Consider the following 26245-nt stretch of genomic DNA (forward strand, 5'->3'; position numbering starts at 1 on the left):
TACTACTCCAATAAATAAACTAATTTAAAACCAAAGGGATTGTTCAGAAAACAAGACATTTGTCTCTCTCACGTAAAACAACTCTGTTGGAAAATGCTGTAAAAAGGAATGCTCGGTGATGAACTAGTGTACTACCAGCCCTTATTCGGTGAGAGGCAATAGATTTATCATCTCCCCGTCTAGTTTTTACAGTTCTAAGTGCTAGAAAGGACCCTTTCTGGACAGACTGGCAACAGCACAAAAACGAACAATAAATTAAACCAGGGAAAAAAACAAACAGACGCGAGTCCTTCATTGATCCAATCATTCCTATAGAAACGGACATCTTCATTGACTTCATGAGACATGAAGGACAGGGGGACATCAGACTTTTCTCCTCATTTAAGTCCACTGTGTTTGACAGACATCGTAATTAAAGGGCAGAGAAAGCACAAAAGAACAACTGCAATCAGGCCACCAAAGTACATGTTTTGCAGAATCGTTTTTTCCTCTTTCAGAACAAACAGCAGTATGTATATCTGTATGACATATCTATATATATATATAGATATGTCATATAGATATGTGATATATATATATATATGTATAGATATGTCATATATATATGTATGATATGACATATATATATGTATAGATATGACATATCTATATATATATATATGACATATCTATATATATATATATATATAGATATATATATCTATATCGGAGTGCATGACTGATGGATATGAAAGGTCACCTCTCTCCTGTTCTGCGAAAACATGTTCCATGAACATCATCGCTCTCAGGTGAAATGGAAAGAGAGATTCCTAACAGCTTCTCTTCTTCTATTTCTTTCCATTCTCATTACGTCGGGTCGGCCGGCGTCTCCTCCGCGGTCAGTCCTCCGGTGGCTGAGGTAATGCAGAGTGTATGATATTGTGCTGAGAATAAAAGCATGAGTCTGTTGAGCAGAGCCCCCCATGGAGAGAAACAGAGAAGAGAAGAAGAGATACTGGTGTGCGTGATTACAGAGTCTAATGCTCCCACACGCTGCCATCAGAGCTGGTACCACTTCTTATCTTTGTACTTCAGCATCATCTGGAGGGCGAAAGAAAAGAGCAAACATGAGAGTCAAAATAAAGAGAAGTTAACCTGAAAAAACTTAAGTGTACAAAGACATGACAAGTGCGTACGTCATGAGCATGTTTGGAAAATGAATCTGCGCTGGACATCATGGCAGCCGTTCTGTCCTCCAGCTCGCCAAGTTTCTGGCCTCTCTCGTCCAGAGCTATCCGTGCGCGGGCCAGATCTCCCACAACCCCAGACGCTGCTCCCTTCATGCCCTCCATGCCCCCCGGGCCAGGGATGTGCTGGGCCAGGCTCCGGGAGGCCTTACCAGCACCTGTTTCCCCAACTACCAAAGACAAAAAGAGAAATCCATTAAGTGTTGATAAAATCCGACATCCATGATCAAAGTAAGATCAAATGACTCATTGATGGTCAATTGTCCTGTAACTGAAACGTCTCCCAAACCGGTGTCTTTGGCTAACCAGTGACAACAGAAATAAACAGAATATATGTATTGAATTTGACACTAGGCCACTCTTTACTCACAGAGGTCCTCCCTGTCCAGAGACTGAGCTCCTCCCCCAAACAGGCCTTTGAAGAAACCTCTGTTAGGAGCCTCTGGTGTCTCCACGGGGGTAAATAACTCACTGAGCATCTCCTGAGGAAGACATAAACATCATGTCTATTTCAATCAATATCTTCCCTATAGAGATACAGACTGACCTATAAAGTATATACCATACCATTTCAGGTGCTAAAAGTAGGCATGAAATGATGTAAATTCACATGAAAAGAACCATTTATTTTTTTTAACTACCATTGTAATACTTGTGACCTCATTGGCTATTTTCCCAAGCGACTAATAGGGACTAGTTTTTTTTAAATTGATGCAGTGTTTAACAATTTTTCTTCACCTCATTGTTGAGATCTGCAAGATCTTACAATGCAGCTCGTTTTGCAGCATTCTCCCTCAATACTGGACCAATTAAAAAACAATTTAAAAAAATGTTCCCATTCGTCACAAAAACAGGTTCAGGTTAAAAAAAACAACAAAGTTATCCTTTAATAAGTGCATTGAAGAAGAATATCCATTCTTGAATGCCCCCGTTTCCTCCATAATTCGTTTGATGTTAAATCTGAACAACAGATCCCAGAATTGTCCTCCGAGGACGCCTGGTGAAGAGATAATTGGTGTTGTGTCTGGAAGCCCAACTATTCATTGGAAGATTGATGAATAATCCTAAAATGATACTGTAATTGCGAGTGCAATATTAAACATTACGCCCGCCACAAACCGTTAAAGAAGTTCTCCGTACTCACACACTGTAAGTTTGTTTCCTCAAAGCATAAATAGAAAGACTTTTCTCCACACTTGGAATTATCGGATCTAATAGTGAAAGATGAATCCAAACTTTTCACAGTGCGACTCATTTATCTGACCTGCCGATTGTCGCAGGTCTCCTGGCTGTAGGTGATCCTCTGGATCTCAGTGGGGGAGGTGAGGTACAGGGCCTGACCCAGGTTGGAGAAGCAGAACGTTCTGGCTATCCGCATGTCTGTCAGCGGCAGGTAGTTCACGTCCAGGAGAGGCCGTAGACTGGGTAGACTGTGACGATACGGAGAACAGACATTATTTCAGACCCCATTGTGACTTTAAGAATTCTGCTACGCAACTGCACTGAAGCTACCAGAAGTCATACCTCAGAGTCATGATATGCCCGTTAGCACAGAAACAGGCGATGCAGTTTGCTCCGGCCATCTGCACGACATCAGCCCTCAGCACGAAGGAGGTCTCTGTGATGTTGTGTTTGTAGATGCGGGTTTGGGAGGGCATGGCCACCACCTTGGCCTGTTTCTCCGAACACAGCACAGCGAACTGGGCATCCTGGCCCTCTTGAGACGAGGGAGGGGAGGCTGGCCTGCGCCTCCGGCTCTTCTCCTTCTCCTCATCGGAGGCGTTTGGGTCATACCACGGCTCGTAGGGAGGGGGCAGCAGAGCTCCAGTGGCGTCCAACAGGGCCACAGTCAAAATGCCTCCTTTGAGTTCGACCATACTGCCTGAAGAACGAGCATTACAAAAGGGCATTGTTTTCATTTGCATCAGACACTGCCTTCGGATTACTACTGAATATCGAGCAAATATTAACTCAGTGCTGCAATCCTTAATATACGGTCAACCAGGACAACCGAGGGAAGTTGGATTTCATTATTCAGAACATTTATTATAAAAGGGGTACAGTACATGATGAGCAGACAATGCATTTGAAGGCCAAACTTTAAGGTTTTAGTTGAAATGCCCCGTCATGTGACTCACCGATATTGTACTGAACTTTTAAATGATGATTTAAAAGTGATATATACCGCTCTACAGCACAGAACGCCGTCTGTGGGGATTTGATACTGTTGATAATAACTTCAAAAAGGTTTCTGGAGCTGAATCTTTTGTCTGAATCTGATCTAATCTTTCAGCTCATACACTGGAAAGAAAACTCCTTGCACAGAGTTTTCAACAGACCCCAATGTCCCCTCTGTCTCCACCACTTCCTTCCTAAATCTTAACTCATGACAGTGCAAGAGACCATCGAGACATTCCAACAACAAAGGCCAGAAAGGGTCATTCAGAGATTTAAATATGAATGCTGCTTTACTTAATACTGCATTATATCTTCATCCAAAATGTTGAATCCCTGCTGCACATAGTTAGCGTTCTCATGTGTGTCAGTAAAGTGTGATTTTAAGTGGCTTGGAGTGACAGCTCTGCAGTAGAGATAAGTCCTATATGTTTCAGTTCCAACTGCTTGTCAATAGACGTCATTATTAAGGTAATTACGTGTTCCGTTTCCCCACTCGCATGCAGATCCCTACTTGGTGGTGAATTACTTCAAGAACAGCTCAACTTCTTACCACAAGAGGAGACGCCGACCGGTTGCTGCAGCCTCTGGTCCCCAGCGGGCGGCAGGCTGAGGGCCACCATCATCACAGTGCCCTGGGTGGTTCCCACCAGCAGACAGGGGCCCACCGCGCTGTCCGTCTTCCTGGGGTAACTCTCACAGAAGTGAAAGGAGGAGATGGCCTCTCGAGATTCTCTGTCTATGCTGGTTACACTTGAACTACGCGAGCGGGTGAAAGAGTTATCCTTGGTATCTGGACAGCAGGAGTGAGCACAAAAAGCAGGGAATTAGGATTTGTGTGAAAGGAAAGAGGTAACAAGTTGAATCAAGACTTAGAGATGTTATGGCATGACATCCATTGGGTCAAAACTCAGTTAAAATGTTAGTTAAACTCTGCTACTATACGTTTAGTGAAGCACATCAATCATATTCACGTCTTCAGAGAAGTAAACCAGAACAGACTAGTCATCCCCGAAAAGCTTTTTGACGTTGAGATGCTCTTGCAGTTTACATCAAAGGATACATTTTCTTTTAATGCGTCCCACAATGTACTTTTTTTTTTGCAATTAAATTGACAACATTCTCAATGTGAAAAAAATGTAGTACTACAGGGACTCCCAAGGAAGAACTGGTATTTAAGAATTATTCATGCCTCATTACTGTGCTGACGGCAGCTGAAACAAGCTTTTACCCTCGTTAAAAAGCTAACGAGGGATCCCAACAGAAACACAAAAAGATCCGTCACACAGAGGGGAAGGCTAAACACACCGCCCATCATGTGTGTGTTCTTCACGAGGAAAAACTGTAAACGAGAAAAATCAAGATTTGATTTTGAACACTGAGCGCAGTCAGGTCAGCGGCGCTTTCTCAGGAAGAACGAAACAATCATCGCGAGAGAGATTAGTGTCATGTTAACCAATTCAGAGCAAAAGTCCCAGCAGTGGTGGGGGGTTAGTACCAGTTATCCCACTTCAGCCCAAGCCAGACCATGGCTGGTCCACTCACAGAAGTTGGGGGCTGATTCAGTTCTATAGACGGCCCCCTTCTGGGTCATCCTGGCTGCCGCCTTGCCTTCGTTCAAACAACAAATGCGCTTCTTAAACGTGACAGAGCGCCATTGTTTGGACCTCTCCTTTGCTTACAGTGCAAACAAAGACAGAGTGTTCGTCTCAACTTGCAGTAGAACATCCCAAGACAACAGGAGTCCCACGTTCACACCAAAATGCTATTAGACAATTCAAAAGTACTCTCACATAAGTATGTTACAGCTGTGAACGTAATACAAAGAAAGAAGATTCAAGTGACAAAAGAACGCCTGCAGAGAAATGTAAAAGTTCTTGGAAGCTAAAGGTCGGATGTTTTGGCTTACCCAGGTCAGTCTTTTGCTCGCTAGACGAGCTAATTTTCCGTGACATCTTGGCTGTAACAGAAACAAATACTCATATTGTATGAGGAAAGATTGACGGCTAAAAATTGGAAATGGTTTTTGTGAAAAATCAAAAAAAGGTATTTGAAATAAATTACAATTCAAAGATTCCGTTCGTCATTTCGGCAATCTGTGACATTGTTGCTACTGTGCAAATCAGTGCGCAATCAAAAACGAGGATGTCGAGTCATAAGAGGGGTGATACACTGACGGACAACTGTTGTACATAAAGTGCATAAATACATCGTCCTGCCACGATAACTACGTTATCAACTTATCGTACGACACATGGATATGATCTTGATCATTTTCCCGACCTCGATAGTGTGTTTGTTTACATAAGAATGATGTGAGAATAAACAGCAGGGTTTTACCTGCCGTTATAAGACATTTTTGATAAGTGAGTCCTTGAATTCATTGTATTTATTGATGTGGTTTTATTTACCGGTACCTACAATATTTTATGAAATTTCAATTCAAAGTCAGAATGTTCAATGCTCTTTGAAAGGGTGTACTTGCATTATCATGCTAACATATTATATCAGTGTCTTAAAATTACAAAAATATTGTTTATCGCAATCACTTCTGTTGAACTCGTACTGTGTACAACAACACTGCATTTATTTCAGAGAAATATTCTCATTTCAATTGACTTGAGGTCGTACTTTTAACTTTGTTGGAGCGTTGCCAATGTAAAGTATAAAAGTTGTCCGTCGCAGTCTATAACCTCGCTTAGAGAAACCCTGAGAATACAAATGAGGCTGAGCGGCGTCACAGACAACCAGAGGGCCTGCAGTATCAAACAAAGCAAGAGGCAGTCAAGAAGTAAGGTAATTGCAATTCAGTGAACATAGCTATGCAAAGACAGTAGGAGGAGCGCTGAACTGAGGCCCTGGAATCAGAAACACACGCAGCAAATGTCTACAAACAGGGTACATAATTCACTTTAACATTTAAGTGACACGGTTAGACATTAGTGACGTAGAGAATAAGGCATGAAGCAGAGTTTCTATGCTTTTGAGTTTAGTGGAAAAAGCAACGTTTGCCAATTGGGCATAATATTTACAAGCCAGAGCAGCAAAAGCCTGCAGCATTTTGTCAAAAGTCTGATTAGAAAATCTGAGGCCTGAAATTCAAGAGACGTCCTGTCATGCATTTAATAAAGAATCCCGATTCATTTCGTAAATCAACTCAGAAATCCCCAAACCGTATGATTAGTTAAACACATATTCCTGAATTCACTTCTGTCTTTCATTGGCACAAGATGCACAGACTGACGCAGGTTTGAGGCACAGTGAGGTTAGAACGCCGTCATTCAGAGAGAAAGAGTGAGCGATCAGAAAGAACACATCCGGATGATACAGTACCAAAGTCATTGGCAACCGTCTTGGAAAAGCGTCTGCTTTTCAACTTCACTGGAAATAAGGTTCAAAAAAGACAAATCAGATATCTGCAGCCATTTTTTCGGAATGCTTACATTTAAGGGCACATGCGGCGTTTAACAATACAGTACCCTTCTCTATGAACTTCTGTTTTCGTTCATCATCAGAATTGCAAGGTGAGGTAGATCCTACACAACAAAGGTCAGCCTTTGAAAAAGATGTACTTCATAATGATAAAAGGATCTCTTTGTATGCAGGAAGCACTCGGGCTTCAGGGGGGCTTACCTGAAGTCGGTGACTTGCAGCGGTCCTCTGAGGTGTTGGACCCATCGTTTGAATCACAGGTTGCTGTGGGAGCCACAAAGGTTTTAATTAAACATTGCAGAGTCCTCTTGGGCTGCTCTCAGACAGGCTCACTACAGCTATGCTAATTCCTACAGTCCAAAGACTGAAAACAATAAAGGGTCATATTTGAACAAAGGCAGGGACATCTACCCGTACAGTGCAAGCCACACTTGAGTTCACTTCACAAGCCTAGCACAAATCTGTTGACTCAGGGTGGAACTGTTTGTCTGGTGAAATACGTGGCAAGGTTAAAAGAAGACACACTCCCAGATTTTGTCCCCTCAAGTCTCAAAATTTCCTCCCGGCTCACTGCTGATGTTTTTATGAAAAGCGAGCTTCGGGGGTGCTAAATCAAAGTCAGGGAGTGTATCTTTATGAGAAAGAGGGAAGGCTTGGAAGATAAAAACAACACTGTAGGGGGGGGGGCGGAGGATGCAGACACAACATGACTTACTGAAGTGGGATGAACGTAGTTTTTTCACAGACTCAGAATACAAGTTAGAAAGTCTGGACATGCAAGACGTGCCAGTTGGAAAGTCTTTACCAAATCACAGAAAGAGACCAACAGTAAAAACAGTGAAACAGAAAAATGACAGGACATCGTAAGTGTTAAAGAAAAGAGTCTCAGAGGCTTGCTGCTCGATTTCTACTTGAAATGAAACTGTACAAATATTAATATCAGATAATATTCTTGCAGTCTGCACACATAAAAATGTGTTTTTCACGGCAGAAAACCAAAATAAAAGAGTGCTGAATCTATCACCAGGTCACTGAGACTGAAAAGAATGAATTCAAACAGTGAATGACAAAAACACAGTAAAAGGTCAAGACAGAACCAAGCAAATGAACATGAACTACGTATCGGTTCATCATGTAAAACGGAATCAAAAGGAAACACGACTGCAGCACTGATGCAGCATTCACCGTCTTTGGTCTGTCCAACTGAACAGATGGAGAATCGGTCAGCGATGCCCCCTGTTGAGGGGCAGGAGCTACTGCAGGGGGCGGTGCTCGTGGTGCTCGAGGCTGCTGCCAAGAGTCAGCCCCGCCTCACTAACGCACCTCTAACGGCCTGAGCAAGAGCCGTTCAGCCGAACGTTAAGACTGCTTTAGCAAAAGAAATACAGGGCGAGTAACAAACACACTAAGCATGTATTCCAGGGTTAATCATGTTAGTCAGGGCTGCCTTATCTATGAAGAGTGACCAACAGAGAAACAAGACACAGAAATGTTGGGAGTGCAGCTCACCTCCTGAGGGCTGTCGCACTTTGCGTGGCGAGCGAGGCTGCCTCTGGTAGGGGTCAGACGGGCTGTACAGCTCCGATGTGCCCATGTTGAGGAGCAGAGCTTTCTGGAGGTAGTCGACCACAGCCAGACCGTTGCTGTTTCCAAACACCACGCTGAAGCACAGGCAGGGACGAGGGACACGGTGGAGTTAGGATTCAGATGCCGGTTTGGCCCTGACCTCCTAGCTATGATACAGGCCATCTCTATTTACAGTTGCACGATGTAAATGTGTTACTGTCGTGTGTGACAGGATGAACAAATACAGGAGATGGATAACCACCCACTATCAAGACAACTGTAGGCATAGAATGGCGTGATAACAAGTGCCCTGGCGGCGTCGACTTACAGGCCGTAGGAGGAGTTGATAGCCAGGCTGGTGATCGGCTGAGGAGGCTCCCCGCTCACCCACACCAGCTGGATCACCAGCTCCACCTGGTAGCCCGGAGACTGCTTCAGCGGGGAGCTCCGCACCCTGCATCAAACACAGCAGGCTGCACTTTACACTGGAATGAATTATCACCCTTTGGGTAAGCCACACTGACAATATCATCATTTTTTATTAGTGCTATTCCCCTTTCCACCGTTTTACTGTCAAAACATGTTCCTCATTTTTATAAAAGAGGATTATTTCCCCCTGGTGTGCTGATGTTGTGAAGGATTGAGCAGCTGGCTGGAAGGAGTGAATGGATGACTCCATCACTCACTTAAATTGGTCTGTTCAGTGACAACCTGCTTCAGCCAGTTCAACCTTTTTTGCAAAACAGAAGAAGAAAAGGTAATTGTCCGTACTGCAGGCATGGTATGTTGTCCCTGGGTCCGTCGGCGGAGTTGCTGCCTGTGGAGGGCTGAGTGGGAGGCTCACTCTCCTGAGGGCTGGAGGAAGATCCCGGGGTGGGCAGGGTGGGGGTCTGCTCCCCTCCTGGATCAGGAGAGTCCCCGTCGGTAAACTCACACTGCATCCGCACCTCCAAAAGCTAAACACGAGAGAGAGAATAGGTCACAGAAAGGCTCTTTTTTGCAAGTTTTTCACAGGTCACCTTTTAAAAATACACGCATCTCTTCTGGCCTTGGATGAGATTATGCCAGAATCATCTTTTCCCAAACCAGTCATGCCCTGAACTGTCTAACTGTCCCAGAAAATAAATCAAACTACAACAGTTTCAAGATCTAAACAATGATTCATACTTGTGCAAAACTACAATTCTGCATTATTTCTGACCGACTGTTTACCCACCTGCACGACGTCAGGGGTGGCTTCTTGTTTGCTGAACCGATAGATGATAACGTGGGCAGACACCCCGGCCACGCAGAGCATCCTGCTCTCGGGGCACCAGGACAAGGTCTGGATGGCAAACGGGTCCTCCTCGACGATCTCTGCATTGGCCTTCTCCTCCTTACCGCGAGCCCTCTCAAAAACCTTGGCAGTCTTCAGCTTGTACAGCACTTGAAGCATTACTTTGAGAAGAGTGCAAAAAGGGCGTTAGGACAGCTATGAGCTCGACAGTACACACTGGTGGAGCCACCTGGATTAGTTCCTCTGAATTATGCAGAAACAGATTTTAAAAACAGTGTCATGGAGTGAACGTGTTTATTTATGCAGATGACACCGTTGTGTGTACACATGCTCAATAAGCATAGCAAGCTGCCTCAGAGCTTACTATGGCGGTGGCAACAGGAAGCTTGATCTATTGTGTCCGATGACTACGTAAAGCTAGTATTCATATCTATTACAGAAGCAGGTTAAAGATATATATCAAATACAACAACAGACACGTTCTCTCCTACATTGCTGGCAAAATATTGATGCATAACATGATACTTTCCTTTTTACTAACTTTGAATAGAGGTGCATAAAGGGCCATTTTATCTGCAAATCAAGCATTTCCACAAGTCTAGATAGGAGGCCTGATTATTACTGCAATATACTATAACTGTGTATTGTATTCAAAATGTTGTATATTGCACTGGCTTTAATTTAAGGTTTCATCCATGCAAACATCAGCTGCAAGTGTTTTCTAAAAATGTGTATTTGACTTGATGATACGGATACGCGTTTGATTACTGTATTGATCGTACAAATCGTACGTTTTTAACTGGAGACGTCTACGGCACCAAACGTGCGACAGAAAGGATTATACATCAGAGGTGTGGACTCGACTCACATGACTTGGACTCGGGCCACAGATTTGATGACTTGACACTTTAACACCAATGAGTTATGACTTCACTTTGACACTTTTGACTTGAAAACACTTGATACCTTGCCCCAAGGCCAAAGATTAAAAAAGTATTTTATTCAACAGGTCTGCCACAAATAAATTAATATCCTTTAATTTCCTTAATCAGCTAACGTTAACACCATTCATTCCCAGCAATTCTCCCAATTTGCTCTTTTTCACAATACGACTTGTTTAGGAGTCAAAAACTCAAAGTTTAGGACTCTGCACTTGACTTGGAGAATGAGTGCAAAGACTTGAGACTTACAAAACAATGACTCGGTATCAGTCACATTACAGAGGCAGCTCTGTTATACACAACTGAATTGAATAAAACAAATAAAAACTACTCACATGCAGAAGCATCCCAGAATTTGATCGACCCATCAGCATGTCTGAAAACATTTTATTATTTTTTTTTTTAAAGAGAGAAAGAAAACAAAATAATGTTATATCATTTGTCCACTGTAACAATGCCATGTTTGCATGTGAATCAAAACAACAAATCAATGAATGCTTTCATTCATGATGAGTTACTAACCCAGTGATTATAATCTCTGGGTAACTCTGAGTGACTTGGCCCCAGTTTCCTCCACTAATGGGCCATTCCTGTAAAACGAAAATAAATAAAGAAAGAAAACACGCTGCGTTTAGTTTGCAGGCTTCTTTTAGTTGTGTTAGGAGGTCAACAGCATATATACACACACGTGTCTCCAATGCATTTAAAACACAGATTACACGGAGGAGTAACTCACCTTCTTGCTGTAACCTTGTCTCTTTTGCCGGCTGCCGACAGAGTAAAGTGCAGGAATAAGTTCGGCAGGGCAGTCAACAAAGTATTCACAGCAGGTCACCGGTGACTCGTGGATAGTCAGAGGATATGGATTCTCAAATATCGGGTACCTGTCAAGACGATGTGCCATTAGGTTCGATTTGAAAACCAACTCCAGCTTCTCAATAACTGCGCTCGTCTATCAACTTGAGATGCAAATGACAACTTGCTTGCTGCCGATCAATGCTGTTGAACACTCTGACCAGTTTAAATGTCCCATGAAATGACTTTGATATTTCTTTAAATTCAATTTAATGTTCAAACTAAAATGTCTGGAATCGTTACTTCAAAATGTATTGCAACGTATTAGAAATATGCGATTCAAACTCATACGAGTGACTAAAATAATTAGCGGCATCTCTTGTATACCGCGCTTTAATATAATGTGGTTGAAATACTTGAACTGAACTATATATAGAAAGCAGAAGAATTACCCGATCTGTCCGAGGTCTATTAAAACTAAATCCTTCTCGAGGAGGACCAGCACAGCATAAGGCTCCTGAAAGTCTGGCAAAAGAACCAAAACAGCACAAAATTAAAAACGACCTCATTTCGGGGAGCTACTCCAGATTCAGAGACGGAAGAACAGAACCCAGAAGCTCACCATTAGGATATGGAGTTTCACACAGCGTTAGAAAATCTACGATGGGGTAGTCCATCTCCAGGACGGTCGTGCTCTTTCCATGCATCACAGTCAGACAGGCTCTCCTCCCCACTGTATCGTAAGACAGACCTCCAGACAGGACCATGAACGGGTCCCTGAGTTCAGGAAAAACACACACACACACACAATTTTAGTTTGTTGGTCCAATCTGTGTTAAATGGGTGAAGAGGGACTCAGACATTTTACTGTTGTGCGTTCACTGTCTGGATTGGGACTGAAGCCCGGTATTAAACCGGCCTCGGGATAAATTATTAACGACCGCAGTGTTGAGCTCCGACGTTACCGGTTCTTTTTTAACGTTTTGGTGTAATTTACTGTCACGCTGCAGAATCTCCTCTGCTCTATGTGTCGGGGCTCCTCCGACAACATACGTCACAGGAAGTGCAATAAGACGATCACAGGTGAAGAGCCGATCATTTATTGATACAACTCAAGTATTGACATGTAAAAAAGTGATAATTCAATCTCCCCCGTCTGCCGTGTCTCGTACACCGCGACTGTTTTAAAACAAGCACAGTGCACTCGCTGCTCAACAAAAGCAGTCCGTAGGTAGTCTGTTTAGCGTAGTGACTTTGCAGTTGCTGCTCTAGAACGTAGTTTTGTTTAAAATATAAATTAATTCTAATTATGTTCTCAATTAGTTATTTTTAAATATTATATTAAAAAGCAATTATGTGGTGAATGAAAAAGAACCGATAAGAGTATCGATAAGATCCTAACGATACTCGTCCCTATTTCTCTTGAGATGCTTTGCCCCCATTTCAAGAGCAGTAATGATGGGCGGAGCCTACTTTTTAATTTTAATGACAACTATATTAATCCATGTCCTTAAAAAAAAAAAAGAAGGTAGGGGATAATTAGATGAGCTGAATGAGGTAATGTTTTATGACATGTTTCACAGAAAAGTTTTGTCTTTGTACTTGGCGACCTTCTTCAGATAATGATGATAATCACAACACAATTAACATGTGACCTGAATGGACCAGCTCATCATTTGTCATGATTTATTTAATGATCACAACAGCACAAGGCTGGTGAGAACGTACAAAATAATTAGACAGGGCCTTCCCAGCCTCCCACCCAGTTCCCAGCAGCAGCAGGACACAGTCAACATGACCGGCCTGTTGTTGCAGAATAACAGGAAAGGCCACTTTCAGTGCAGGATGTGGATTCAAACTCCGGCCGGTTAAGACACAGGATGGGTGTGGCTTTACTACCATCACACTTACCCAGCCCTTGTTGTTTTGTACTCCACCTTCAGGATAGGCTTGCATGGTTCTGGCTTTTTTCCATCCTTAGGCTGCTTTCCTAGTGGGGGGCAAAGTGTATTTTGCAGAATTACAATACATATCATGTACATGATGCTCCTGCACACACACGGACAAGGAAGTCACACGCTACAATACGTATTAAAGACATAGATGGCTTCTATTTAATACGTCTGTGCGTAACATATAAACAATACAATTGTGTGTATACACAACAGCTCTTACCGTGTGGTGTGATGATCTGTGCAGACTTGGCTGGGATTCGTATATTCCATGTGGTCAGCGTGCCATCAGAGTGGCTGCAGATGAACTGTTTACCCTCATGGTGCCAGGCTACCGAGTGGATCGCCTGGAAGACACGCAGCAGCACATGGGGATAAGTAAAGTTCGGGCGCATTTTATCCGCAGAGGCTCTGCGTGCAGCCTATTCAAAGCATAAGACGGCTTTTCTTATTCTGAACAAATCCCACGACAAGATCAAAACAAACAGCACGTTAGTCGGTCTCTCAACACTTTGTCTGTGGCTCTCAGCTCCACGCCCATCCGGTCCTACTGAAGACATAAGTCTTTGGATCACGTACATTATTTGTACTTTCAACTTAACAAAAAAAAAGAAAAAGTACGTACATTTGTTGGGGACTAAGTTTACACATTTGGTGGACATGCAAATGTCTGTATGTGGGATCGGCTCAAAATAAACCACAGTGCGCGAGTTAGTCAAATGAAGGAACACATTACTCAGTTTAATAGTTTTTGGATGACAATGGCAGAGAGGAATAAGATATATTGGGCTTTGCATGTTTGAAGGATCCGTTCAGCGATAGCTTAGGTCTTTTCATGAGTTTTGATTCACGGGATGACAATTAGAAAAACGTAAAATATGACCCGACGTATCCTTTAAAACAGGGGTCTCAAACTCCCGGCCCGCGGGCCGAATTCGGCCCGCCACGTCATTTTATGTGGCCCGCGAATCCGCCAACACACAAAATTGAAAAAAAAAATGTATTATTGAAAAAAAAAATGTATTATTATTATTTTATTTTTTAAGTTAGAATTGATAATGAAAATATCCCCATAGTCGAAATTATGAGATAGAAAGTCGAAGTTATGAGATAGAAAGTCATAACTATGATAGAAAGACATAATGATGAGATACTTACACAGAAGCAGCTCTTTGGCTGGTTACTGTACATTTGAAATGGAAATGTGTGTGAGTACATTGAAGACTACTTCAAACGTATCTTTAAAACACATGAAATACTTCATGTCGGATTGTGCAAACGCACCCTTGAAAGGATTTTAAGCTTTGAACAAAGTTATTGTAATAACTTGTTTGATATTTGTCTTTGATATTTTCTGTAATAGTTTGATCTTTGATAGAGTAATGTGGGTTTCTTAACCCTAAATTAAAAGGATTTAAGTTATGACAGAAATGTGCTTAAATATATGTTTACATTTATATAACTACATGTACAATATTTTTACACTTGAATAAACAATAATCAAATGCAGAGACAGTTATTTACCAATATGTTAGGAGTAGTTACATTTACACAGTCTTACATTTACAACCGGCCCTTTGAGGCCGACCGTGATGCTGATGTGGACCGGAGTGAAAATGAGTTTGAGACCCCTGCTTTAAAAAGTAGAGTTCCACCCCCAAAATGTATAGACTCATGCAAAAGTATTCCCTCTCAATTATCCCTGAAGACCCAGTAGGAGCGTTGGGCTGTATCTGTATTTTTTTTCTTGTTATTTGACTGTGCTCGGGGAAGTTGGCAAAATGGCAAGCGGACAAACGGCTTTCTAAAACGAGAGTGAATCCGTTGGGTTGGCTTTCACGTTCGCTGCCGCATGCGACGCCTCAGGTGCACTTGGCTGTATTCCGGCAACCACGGTCAGCGGGCGTGTTAAGCCGGAGGGAGGAGGGGTCGACTTTGGATGTTGTTTTACAAACAGGAAGCAACAATTCCTGCAAAGTATGCCTTTAAAGTGCTACAGCACGTTTGACGCTTTGAGATAATGCTTCTTGAAACACAAAAGGAACTTGAGACAACACCTCAAAAGGGCCCAATGAGCAGCTATTTCTGGTTTCATGAGAAAACACTTGAGATAGAAGTGATAGATTATGCAAAACATAAGACCAGACATGTTGCAGGGACAACAGTGAGAGAAAGAATGCCTTACCTCATCATAACTGTAGCGGCAGTCAGCTTTTTTGGACTTCAAATCCCACAACACCACTATCCCACACTCGAATCCAATCAGGAGCTGAGAGAAGAGAGAGAGAAGTGAAGCAGAGCTCAGCTGCTTTCCGTGAATCCACATTCTGCACATGTAACTCAGCCTGGAGGTGACACGGCTGCACCATCGCCGTCTGTGACGATCAAAGCATGCGTCATCTTCAACAACACTTTATTACACTGATCATCTCTCAATCATGTCCTACGACCTGTGCATGAAGGAATTATGTAATTTGTTAATAATTATAGAGAAAAGAGATCCTAACACACAGATGGTATTCAGTCGTCGATTCCCAAAGGAATTTCCTTGAAATCATTTAAAAAATCTTAATAATAAAAGTGAGATCTACTGAAACCCAAGTAAACAATATTTCAATAAATTAACAGTATTTTCCATATTTGTTGAACTGTATGATTTCCTATGGTATACCAATTTTCCATATTATTTCCCAAAAAAATTGTTGAGATTGCGTCAATAAATAAAATGAAAATAAAAACCAAAACACACACACACACACATAAATATATATATTTAAAACATTCAAAAAAATATTCAAAGCAGCATAAACATGTTGCATTGGTCTAATTAGATATGTATTTTACAAGCCCTAGTAGGGTGTGCATTTAGTAACTGCCACAATCTACAGTGGCTGTTGAGATCTCAGCATCTCTTCAGCCAGGATTTAGTCTGTGTAACATTATGGAACGTTTCTGTGAACGATTAGTGTCGGAAGAAACCCCTTCTCCCCGATTTTGACACCAAAACCTGATGTTTAGCATTGACATTTTAATGAGCTGAAAATGTTCTGCTGTCATTCTCCATTGTAGCTGCACAAGCCGTATTGACATTGTGTCGTCTGCACTGGAGCAGATATCCACAGGGTAACGAAAACAAAAGAAAACAAAAAACGCTGCAGTTTAGTTTTAAGTCTCAGGGTAGAAATGTATCTCTGTTCCACAGGCGATATGGTGGTCAACTATCAGTACCTTTCCTTCATCCATGGGGTTATCACTGATGTGCACGACAGGCCCCGGGTGCGTCTTGGTGGATCTGTGCAAGATTTCGGGACAAAAGAGAAACAATAAGACACAGAGAGAGCGAGTACGGTGAAGAATATCAATCAAGAACTAAATCGTAGTTATGAAAGCACACCGGAACTGCAGCTGTGTCAGCTTCAAACTGGGCTTTGTATTAAGACTTTAAAACATGTTTACAATGAATAAAATAAGTTCCACAGCAAAACTATAAGAAATACATATAAGTGTGCAAAATATCAACAGCAGCAGCAAAGGAGCAGTACAACAGATGAAACGATGAAACTGTGCATCAGTGCACGAGAGAGGGCGAGAGAGAGAGAGAGAGGGGGTCACATGAGGGTCTCTGAGAGATTATAGTGTGTGGAGACAGCATCACCGTGGCAACAGAGCAAGGGGGCCACTGAGGGAGTGGAGGCCTAAAGAAAGTGTCTCTGCCTCTGAATGTGGTCTGGCTCCAGCGGCTAATGATCTCATTGCTGCTGCTGCTGCTGCTGCTGCTGCTGATGAGTCGATACAGTCATGAGATGTGGCGGTGAATAAAAGGAAGGGATGGACTGGAATATGAAGTCCGGTCTGTAATCACCGTGTGACACACCGTTAATGTAAAGGACCGCTTTAAGGTATGATGAGCAGAATACATGTGTGATCAAGAACACAGGCTGTCTATGGTGCGTTGAGAAGACATGGCTACCAGAGATCGGACAACTTTGAAAGGAAATGATTAAATGTTATGTTGTGACTTTCACACTACAGCCAACAGATGTTTTCCTAAAATCATTTTCACAGTCACACAGACAAAAATCATTTCCCGTCTCCGCCGTCTGTTTCTGAGACTTTTCTCTGAGCCGATGGCCGATGGCAGACCTGGGAGTTTAAAGTATCAGAGCACCAATTTATCAGATTTCACGAGCAGCCTAACACTCGCACGCACACACACCTTTATACTCTACTTCCAATTTTAGCTGCCAGTCACTGTCTCAAATTAATTTGCTTAGCTCACTGGTGGGTGAGCTACAAAAATTACCTAGAAAGAGAAACTTTCTTTTCATTTTCAGTGCTATTTCCTGCACAGAATCGGGCACTAAAATGAGTACGCCTTACGTTGGGCGACGCAGATTTTATCCACCGAAATCAAATTCTACCTCCTGCCGAGTTACATCTGGACCATGCAGGAGACATTTACCGACGCACAGGATGTGATGTAGAATTCCTTGTGATCCTCAAAGTGGGCGTTTACACGGGGGAGTGGGTGACACAGTATAGGCCACTGGGGTTATCAAGTGGGCACTTCCTATCACAGATGTTTCGTTAAATCAGGCAGCAAACACCTCCAGAAGTCTAGTCAAACTTCTGGCATGGCACAATCACCACCTCCGCTCCGCCCTCGCACTGATCGGAGCTGCGGCTTTCTCCACCAACAGGACACACTGTATCTGCAAGCACATTCCTCTTGCATTTCAGAGTCTCCTGGTCGAGTGTCAAACTCACATTAGTGCACCGAGAAGATATGCAAATGAGCAGAAAGCGAGGGAGGGAAAAACAAGACAGTTGTGCGGTACAGACTCACAGTTCGATGGCTTTGTTCCACATGATGACGTAGCCTGAGAGAGTGAAGGACTCCACGTTGACAATGTGGATGTTTCCTCTTTCCGTGCCGATGTAAAGCCATTTGCTCTGGAAGGGCAGGTGGCAGTATGTGATTCTGCAAGGAGATCAGGATCCGTCACAACCAGGCTTTTGATTATCTCATGACTCTAGTCCCTAATCATGCTGCTGCCACTGGAAGGAGTAGCGAGTGACTGAGATTTAATTACACAGGCCTTGCTCTGTGTCACACTAATGAAGCCGGACTATATATAGATCGGTGGGGAGGAATAGCAGAGTAAACACTGCCGTCTTTTCTCAACCGCTAGGAAGAGAAACATTCAGTCACGCAGCACATTTACAGTATCAAAAGGAACCCGGCTGACGTTAACCGATTACTGCGTTTGACCGTTTGTGTCGATAATGTGATCTCGCTTCTTTTAATCATAAACCTTAAAAACAAAACAAACAAAATGGCCTGAAAATGACGGTCGATGGACAGACGAGTAGAACATTTCCCCCATGCATAGATAAAATTCCCAGTAATGTGTTCTGCATGCTCATTGGCTAGACGGCGCTAATATTTGAACTCGACCTCGTGAACTCACTTTGCAATATTTTTCAAAACATTGATGGCAGCGACACTGCTAACAGTATGCACGGAGGAGCGTGTGGCCAGCTGTTCACAGAGTGACAGCGTGAGAAGTTACTGTACCTCTCCCTGCTGAACTTGAGGGAATGCAGGATTGCCGGGATTTTTTGCCTCAGGTTCCACATGTGGATGCTGTCATCAGCTAAGGCACTCACCAGCGCCCCCTGTGTGCAGGGTCACAAACAAGGGAAGGGGGGGGGGGGTTATTTACATTTTATTTATTCGTCGAGTAATCTGGCGGCAAGATTCTGGATTGGCTGCAAACGGTTAAGAGCAGATACACTGAGTGAGGAGAAAAGTGCGTTGCAATGATCAATGCGAGAAGAGATAAATGCATGTATGATCATCTCTAGCTCAGCTGTTGATACTATAGTTCTCCATTCACTAATATTTCTTGGGTGGATAAAAGAAGATCTAGACAGCTGCTTAACATGAAGGGTCAAACGACAAGGATTGGTCAAATATCACCCCTGGATTTACGCAGGTTGAAGTGGGCAGCAGAGGCGAGCGGACCAACACTCTCCAGAACCGCCGTCTTTTATTAGCATTGAGCTGGAAACAATTGTCTGCCATCCAGTCCCTAATGGCATTGAGACAGTCTAGGAGCCGAGATTACCTGAAAGCCTCACTGGGTTTGAAGGAAAGACGGAGTTGAATATCATCCGCATGTGAATGATACGCAAAACTATAACTTTTTATGATCGGTCCCAAAGGTACAAAACATATTGCGGTTGAGTGCTTCCTGTTTTATGTGGTTGAATCATGAGCACACAACTATGCCGGCATTATATAGGCATGCAGGTCACAAAACTAATATTCCTGTGTAATCAATGTGTTCATTGGAAGCACAGTTTACACTACAGGTCATTAAAATGGCCTGCAAACATTGGATAAGCACCAGTGTCTATGGCGCCTGCCCACTAACAACAAGGATAGACAGATACGTGACAGCAGACAGACTTGTAGTGGAGGAGTGAGGAGGAGAAGGTGGAAACAAGGAACAGGGAATGACAACAGACCTCGTTGACCAGGAACTGGAGCTGGATGACAGCCGCACCGCTCTCATGCTGACAGTAGCACTCCACACCCGCCCGGCCAAAGCTAAAAGTCAAGCTCAGTCAAGGAAAACGTGACAGTTGATGCAGCAATGTGAAGGAAAAACCTGTAAAACTCAACAATGTGTGTTTGAATAAGTACTTGCAGATCATTTACTAAATCATTTCCAGCCTACTGGAGGTGTTTTTAGTGTAAAAAAGGTTCCCAAGTTCTCATAACTAAATGTAAATTGACATTTTCATTCAACATGAAACTTCATAATAGCGAGTTATAAATAAAAATCCGTGGGCTTATTTATGCACATGCGTCAGCATGATAAACTTAACTCCCACCGCTCTCTATAGCACTATTACGTTCATGTCAGAGAATCCCTGCCTGCTAAATCTGTACGTTCAAAAAACAGCCGGGCCAGCAATCCAGGTAACGGTAGATGTCTGGACTCAATTTGAACTCCGTGTGTGTGAGAGCTAAAAGAGGAAACCCTAATGATTGCATGCGTGGCAAAAGGGAGAGTGTAGCCACAAGGACGGTAATGCATCCTGCAAAAAACCCTCCGAATACTTTCACCACACAGCCCAACAATGAGGAGCACAATGAGGAGAAGCTCGTCCGTTTCCCCCAGCCTGTAATCACTTTCTCAGCCACGCAGCATCTGCACCAGTCATGCACAAAAGAAGAAGGAAGCAGCGCGAGAGCTAATCATAGAGAGAATCTCTCGACGCACACGAAATAGCCTACAATAAGACAAAAGGGTGCACCGTCTCTCGCACTCCTAATGCGATCACGCCGGAGAGACGCTCCAAAGACGGACCCGGTTGTGCTCACTATCTGAGTCCATTTCCAGCTGACACAGCGTAATGTGTGTGAACAGGATTAGCCGAGCTGCGATCAAACAATCCCTCGGTGCCTTAAACAAACTGAGGCGGGGTTGCAGGAGGCCGTTTCAGGACAGGCTCTCAACAGCGGGCATCACTTTCTGCAGAAGGACAGAGGCAGACACAGACTTTCAGACTGTAAGCCGGCGCCAGCTGGCAACTGAACTCACATTCACCCGTGACCTTTCCCGTCCAGTCCAGTTTTAGCTCTTGGCCCCGCAAGTTCTGTACAACATTTGTCTGAATTATTAACGGACATCACGGCTCCACAGGTCCACAACGGAGGAGGGAGTCATTAAGCCAGTTTCATAGCCTGTGGTCATGCATACATGAGAACAGAGCAACAGTCTGAAGAGGAGAAATGTGAATATGCAACGCTGTGGTGTATTCACACTGCTGGCATCGAGTCCAATCACGTCGACAGCCAAAGGAGCTGTTTTTGTCCATTTCTCTGTGTGCGTTAACTCATCGGTGTATGTGAATGTACAGGCGTCTACAGTGTGACCTGATTCTGAGGATGTAGGTTAATGGTGCTGCTGAGCAAAGCTCCTTTCCAGGCTAGCAGGAAATGACTAAGACTTTATCACTGTGGTGGGCCAGTAGAGCATTCTGCTGGTGCTTCACGATCAAAACGTTTACGAGGATCATGTGGGCCACAGATACAAACTATCTGTCAACCGAGGCGGTTTTAGACTACACTACTCATGACTTCATGTCATGAGTAGAACATGTGCTTCTAGGACTGTGCGAGCACAGGAAGCTGAGTCACACTCGTCAACTGGGGCTCCGCGTGTCACTAAATATCTCGCTGTGAGCAACACATGTTCAAATAATAGTTCCTGTCCTCATCGTTTGGTCATGTGATGAGATTCAACTGATTTGCAATTTTATAAATGATTCCTTTAGAGCTGAAACTGATAGTTCACGCCATATATTTGGGTTTTGGATTGTTGGTTGACCGAGACAAGCAATGTCTACTGGTCAACGTCAACTTTTGGAAATTGGATTGGGCATTTTTCTTCTTTTTGTTGAATATTCCATATCAAACGATTCATCTAGAAATTAATCTGCAGAATAAGCAAACTGAAATACATTCCGTGTCACATGCATTATGTATTCCCCATTTGTATTACTATTTACTGTCTATTAAGTTCTTTGCATAAGAGAAAATCCAACTTTGACATTTCAGAAATAGACATTGAACATGTTGCTCTCTCCACCTTGTACCTGTGAGTTTAAGACCTCACACACTGAAGTCCCCCCCCCCCCCTCTTTCAACATCAACATGGTTAACCCCAGCGGTTCAGCATCAACAGGTTTAGTCAACCGATAGCCATCGCGACAGGAAGTTATCTTAATCATGAAAAGAAGAGCGGCTGCTCTCTGCAGCCGCCCTTGAAGTCTCGCTGAAGCCAAAGGAAGAGGAAGCTGCAGGCCAGTGGTGTGTTTCTGCAATAGAAGACAAACTTCTGACTTTTCACATGACCCGTCAGCTGCAAGAGCTTAATAAACTAAAATGCAATGTGACCCATTTTGCACAACCTTAAACTTTCCCCTTTTCAGTTCGAAAATTTCAAAACATCTACTGCCACCACTGGACTCCAATCCCACGTGGGTCAAATAAATACTAATTGCTGTTTTGCTTAGGCTCCGACAACAGACACGGAGCAGAGGCCAAAATGTAAGAGCACATATATTAGAGGCAGCAGGGGACCGACTACACTAGCACACTGATTAAAAGACTGTAGTAGAGACAGATCTTGTAAAAGCAGACATTTATTGCTTGTAGACAACTCATTGAGCTTATGTCTACTGAGCTGTGGCAGCGTTTCCAAACGCCGGGGGCAATGAGGTGGATCAATACAGCCGGTCGTCTGATAAATGGACCTATTGACACCTATTGACCTGAATGACAGTAATCCCCATCAGCTCCACCTTGCACATTAGGACAACATGGAAGCAGTGCGTGTTCTCCGGGAGTTACCCTGCAAACACGACGCTCTCTTAATCTGGAGAGTGGATAAAGACGAGGCTGGAGCTACTTCTAATGAAAACCCGAAATAAAGCAGATGGGCCTCCCATGCAAGATACCAGCGCGCTGGGAAACCCTGCGTTTACACACAAGTAGGCCAACCCTGAAGACATGGTGTAAGCAGCGTAACATGGATATGGCCAGACTTTTTCACACGGGTCATACGGCACTGTAGCAGCTTGATTGTGTGTGTGTGTGTGTGTCCAGTGATGTTTACAGCATATATGAAGTGGCATTCTGGCACAGACTGGGCAGCACAGTTGATGAGGTTGGCTCCTCGGCATATGGCAGAGGAGCTGCTCATGCTACTGCAGAGGTGCCACTAATGAGCCTGGGTGCTCCAGGAGAAGGAGGCTGCTGGCTGCACAGAAACGCATCCGAGCTAATGTCCACCTCCGAGGCCCTGCTCCTCCTCTTTGCGCTGCTCGGATTTTTATTTTTGTTGTGTCGGATGACAGGAGGCAAAGACAGGTCACTTACAGTTTGAACTCCCCAGACTTTGAGGACTGTTGAAAGGCGATTTGATCGCATGACATTTGCTGAAAGGATGACAGGAAGTTAAGACATGGCTCTGGTGTGTGTGTGTGTGTTATGTTTGTACGAGTGTGTGTGTGTGTGTGTGTGTGTGTGTGTGTGCACGAGGGAGTGGAGAATGTTGAAAATGGCTGAAATCATCCAAGCTTTACTTTCCTTGTCTTGTCATTTTCATTTTCCCGTGACGAAAAATAAAAAGAAAGGATACAGCCTCAAAGCTCCGGTCTGGGTCCCGACGGCCAAGATTTTCTGCACGGGGTCAAAAGCCATCGAGGATGGTTGATATGGGAAGCCATGACGCACAGTCTGCAGGAAAGAGCAGAATTTATATTAGACCTCCAGTCAGCTAATCAATCATCTGCTACACAGTCAAGCTGGCTTCACTGGAGAAAGAAAAACATTACCATAATCTCCTAGAAATGTAATCCATCAATGTGGAAAATTACTCTCATTATCAAAATTAATTAGATGAAGCATAAACATTAGTGCAAACGGGGACTGGAATCTTTTTTCCTGATATCTGCTTGACATGTGTGCAAGCTCAATCCAGTAAAACATCAGTAATAAATTCACTTTATCCGTCCCACGGCTCACATTTTCAGCCTCGGAGTGCACTTCATTGCCAGGATCTTGCAGTCCACCAGCCACCCAAATGATATCATCATCAGGCATCTATAACTCAATTGTTTTCGGGTTGGAAAAACCTTGCCCGTAAGCTCTGTGCGGCTTGCAGCAGTGTTATGTAACAGGTTAACCCGGGGACCTGACCTGTTCTGCTCCCAGCTGGGGCAGGATCTGGTGGGCCCGGCGCATTTATCCAACGCAGGTGCAAACCTTTCCAACCAGACCTATCGGGCTTAGATTAGTAAACCAGTTTTATGTCAAATTGTGTGTGTGTTGACCAGTGAGGCTGGGATTTAAAGCATAGGTTTCCTATTTTATTTTTTTTTTAAGTCTTGTATTTGGGGACAAATTGGCAGCCCTGTGCAGACTTTAGCTTAACGAACAGACAAGTATCTGCCAAAGTTACTGTCTTTTTAGCCCCACTGTCCGAAAAAACAGAGGAAATGTGCAAAAAAAGACTCAAATGTAATGCATTCAACTTGACACACTCGGACTGAGCTGAATTAAACAGTGTGGATTGTGTCCTCCATCCCTTAATCATCTTATGAGGGGGGATCTCTGCACAGCCAGAGGGGACAGCAGTTATTACTGCAGAGAGTACACCACGGCACGAGAGTGTAGTGTCAAAAACACATTTAAAAGAAATGTGCACCTATTCTTTAACTCGAAATGCTCTTCCCTTCTTAGACAAACTGCAGAGAGCTAATCAGGTTAGCTAAAGCTAAATTAAGCCAGTGACTTGAGGCGACGATTCAGTGCAATGCAAACAGCCATGGTGCCGAGAGAGACATCCTGGGTACGAGCAAGGCAGGCAATGGTTACGATGAATTCCCCGTTAATGACCACCTCGGGTTTTTTACTTGTACTTTAATATCTTAGAGTGAAACCCACCTTGCAAAGCTGGAAATGGTCCGACTGGAGAGTCTCCTGGATAGCGTCGTTTTCCCTAAGAGTCCCCGACTGGGCAGTTGCGGAGGAGGAAGAAGAAGAAGAAGCCGCTGTCAAGCCGTCCAGCACCTTTCTAATGTTAAACTTCTTCATTTTACTCCGGTACCGACGCGAGACGGTTGAGAAAACTGATCAAGCTCGCGACCATGAATTGGATAGAGAAGTGTGTCGGGGGGGATGAGGAGCTGCTAGCTAGTTAGCCGATATTACGCACAGTCAATATCTTTCTGTATACATCTCACATGTTACGGAGGGTGTTGCTGCCAGCGCACTCTCCCAAAAGCACGCGATTCAGCGAGTCCTTTCCGATATCAGTGTCAATCCGCCATTTATGTCGCCAGCTTTTTTCCGCGTTATTCGATCGGGATCAATCGTTTCCGTGAGCTGTTTCCCCGGTCAGGGCTCACAAACTACGGCTACGGAAACGCAGTGAGCTGCAGCGGGGATTGAGTCTGCGCTCTGCTGTCACCCGGATGCTGGAGCCGGTGTTACACTGTTTTCTGTGACCTGTCACATTCTGTGACCTCGATAGGAAACCTTTTTAAACCAGAAGTTGTATTCTGTGTTTTGAAACGCTGTTTTTATTTTTTTGTTATTTGTTTATTTGATAAGGGACAGTGCACATTAATAAAAACATTGCTGTAAATGCGCCAGAGTTAAAGCAAAGAGGCTATTTTTCATCTGTAGTCTCAAGAGGCAGATGTTACAAAATACACCTAACAGATTATAAGATTAAATTTACAAAGTTATGCAATATTGACCATTTACAATGCATGCACAATAAATAATGTTCATTCTGTTGTGTGGGGGAAACAAGTTATTTTACAGTTGCATTTGTTTATTTTGATGTATAGGCCTAATTCATCCTGCCCACATCTCATTGCTAACAAAAAACAAAACTGTGGCTGTAGCCTACTAATAAATTAATAAATGAATATAATTAATAATGTACATTGTGTCATTTTCGTATAACCATGTCATATTATAGTTTATTTTGTTTCAGCAACCAAATGTCCTCAAATCTTTTACTACAAACAACAAAATGTTATTACTGTGAATACTGTAGCAAAATCCATTTGATAAACATTTGAATTAGGGAAGCTAAAGTTCACATTTTCAGTGTGTTTTGTGGCCCTCTGCTGGCTGAGGGGTCCTAAACAACATGAATGCCTTTGGGCTGAGAAAGAAAGAGAAGCTGAACCTTGTGACAGCTTTCTGAGCCTTAAAGTCTAAACACTATCAAATCATAATGTAGGGACGGTTATAAAAACATGGCGAAGTTGTTGTTTGGAAGCACT

At 43.3% G+C, this 26245-nt stretch overlaps 1 protein-coding gene across 4 annotated transcripts; it reads right to left on the minus strand.

Annotated features, from left to right (window-relative positions):
- Positions 1-11: 11 nt before the first annotated feature.
- stxbp5b (syntaxin binding protein 5b (tomosyn)) lies at positions 12-25342 on the minus strand. Of its 4 annotated transcripts, XM_079287046.1 has the most exons (29): positions 24891-25342; positions 23584-23681; positions 19898-19979; positions 18942-19042; positions 18210-18344; positions 16592-16655; positions 15549-15632; positions 13587-13710; positions 13323-13401; positions 12034-12188; positions 11864-11936; positions 11353-11500; positions 11139-11206; positions 10952-10992; positions 9616-9836; positions 9171-9355; positions 8728-8853; positions 8343-8494; positions 7035-7097; positions 6881-6937; positions 6735-6782; positions 5311-5361; positions 4947-5078; positions 3955-4194; positions 2751-3108; positions 2491-2656; positions 1597-1708; positions 1176-1396; positions 12-1080 (listed from the first exon to the last, which is right to left on the minus strand). In XM_079287046.1, the coding sequence occupies exons 1-29, from the start codon at positions 25038-25040 to the stop codon at positions 1039-1041; spliced, it is 3576 nt and encodes a 1191-aa protein (XP_079143172.1). In that variant the 5' UTR covers positions 25041-25342; the 3' UTR covers positions 12-1038. The 4 variants fall into 4 exon arrangements, with proteins under 4 accessions (XP_079143172.1, XP_079143173.1, XP_079143174.1 ...); XM_079287047.1 differs by lacking the exon at positions 4947-5078; XM_079287048.1 differs by lacking the exons at positions 4947-5078; positions 5311-5361.
- Between the last annotated feature and the right edge of the window lie 903 nt (positions 25343-26245).

Source organism: Melanostigma gelatinosum, assembly GCF_949748355.1.
Source record: "Melanostigma gelatinosum genome assembly, chromosome: 16".
Lineage (NCBI taxonomy): Eukaryota > Metazoa > Chordata > Actinopteri > Perciformes > Zoarcidae > Melanostigma > Melanostigma gelatinosum.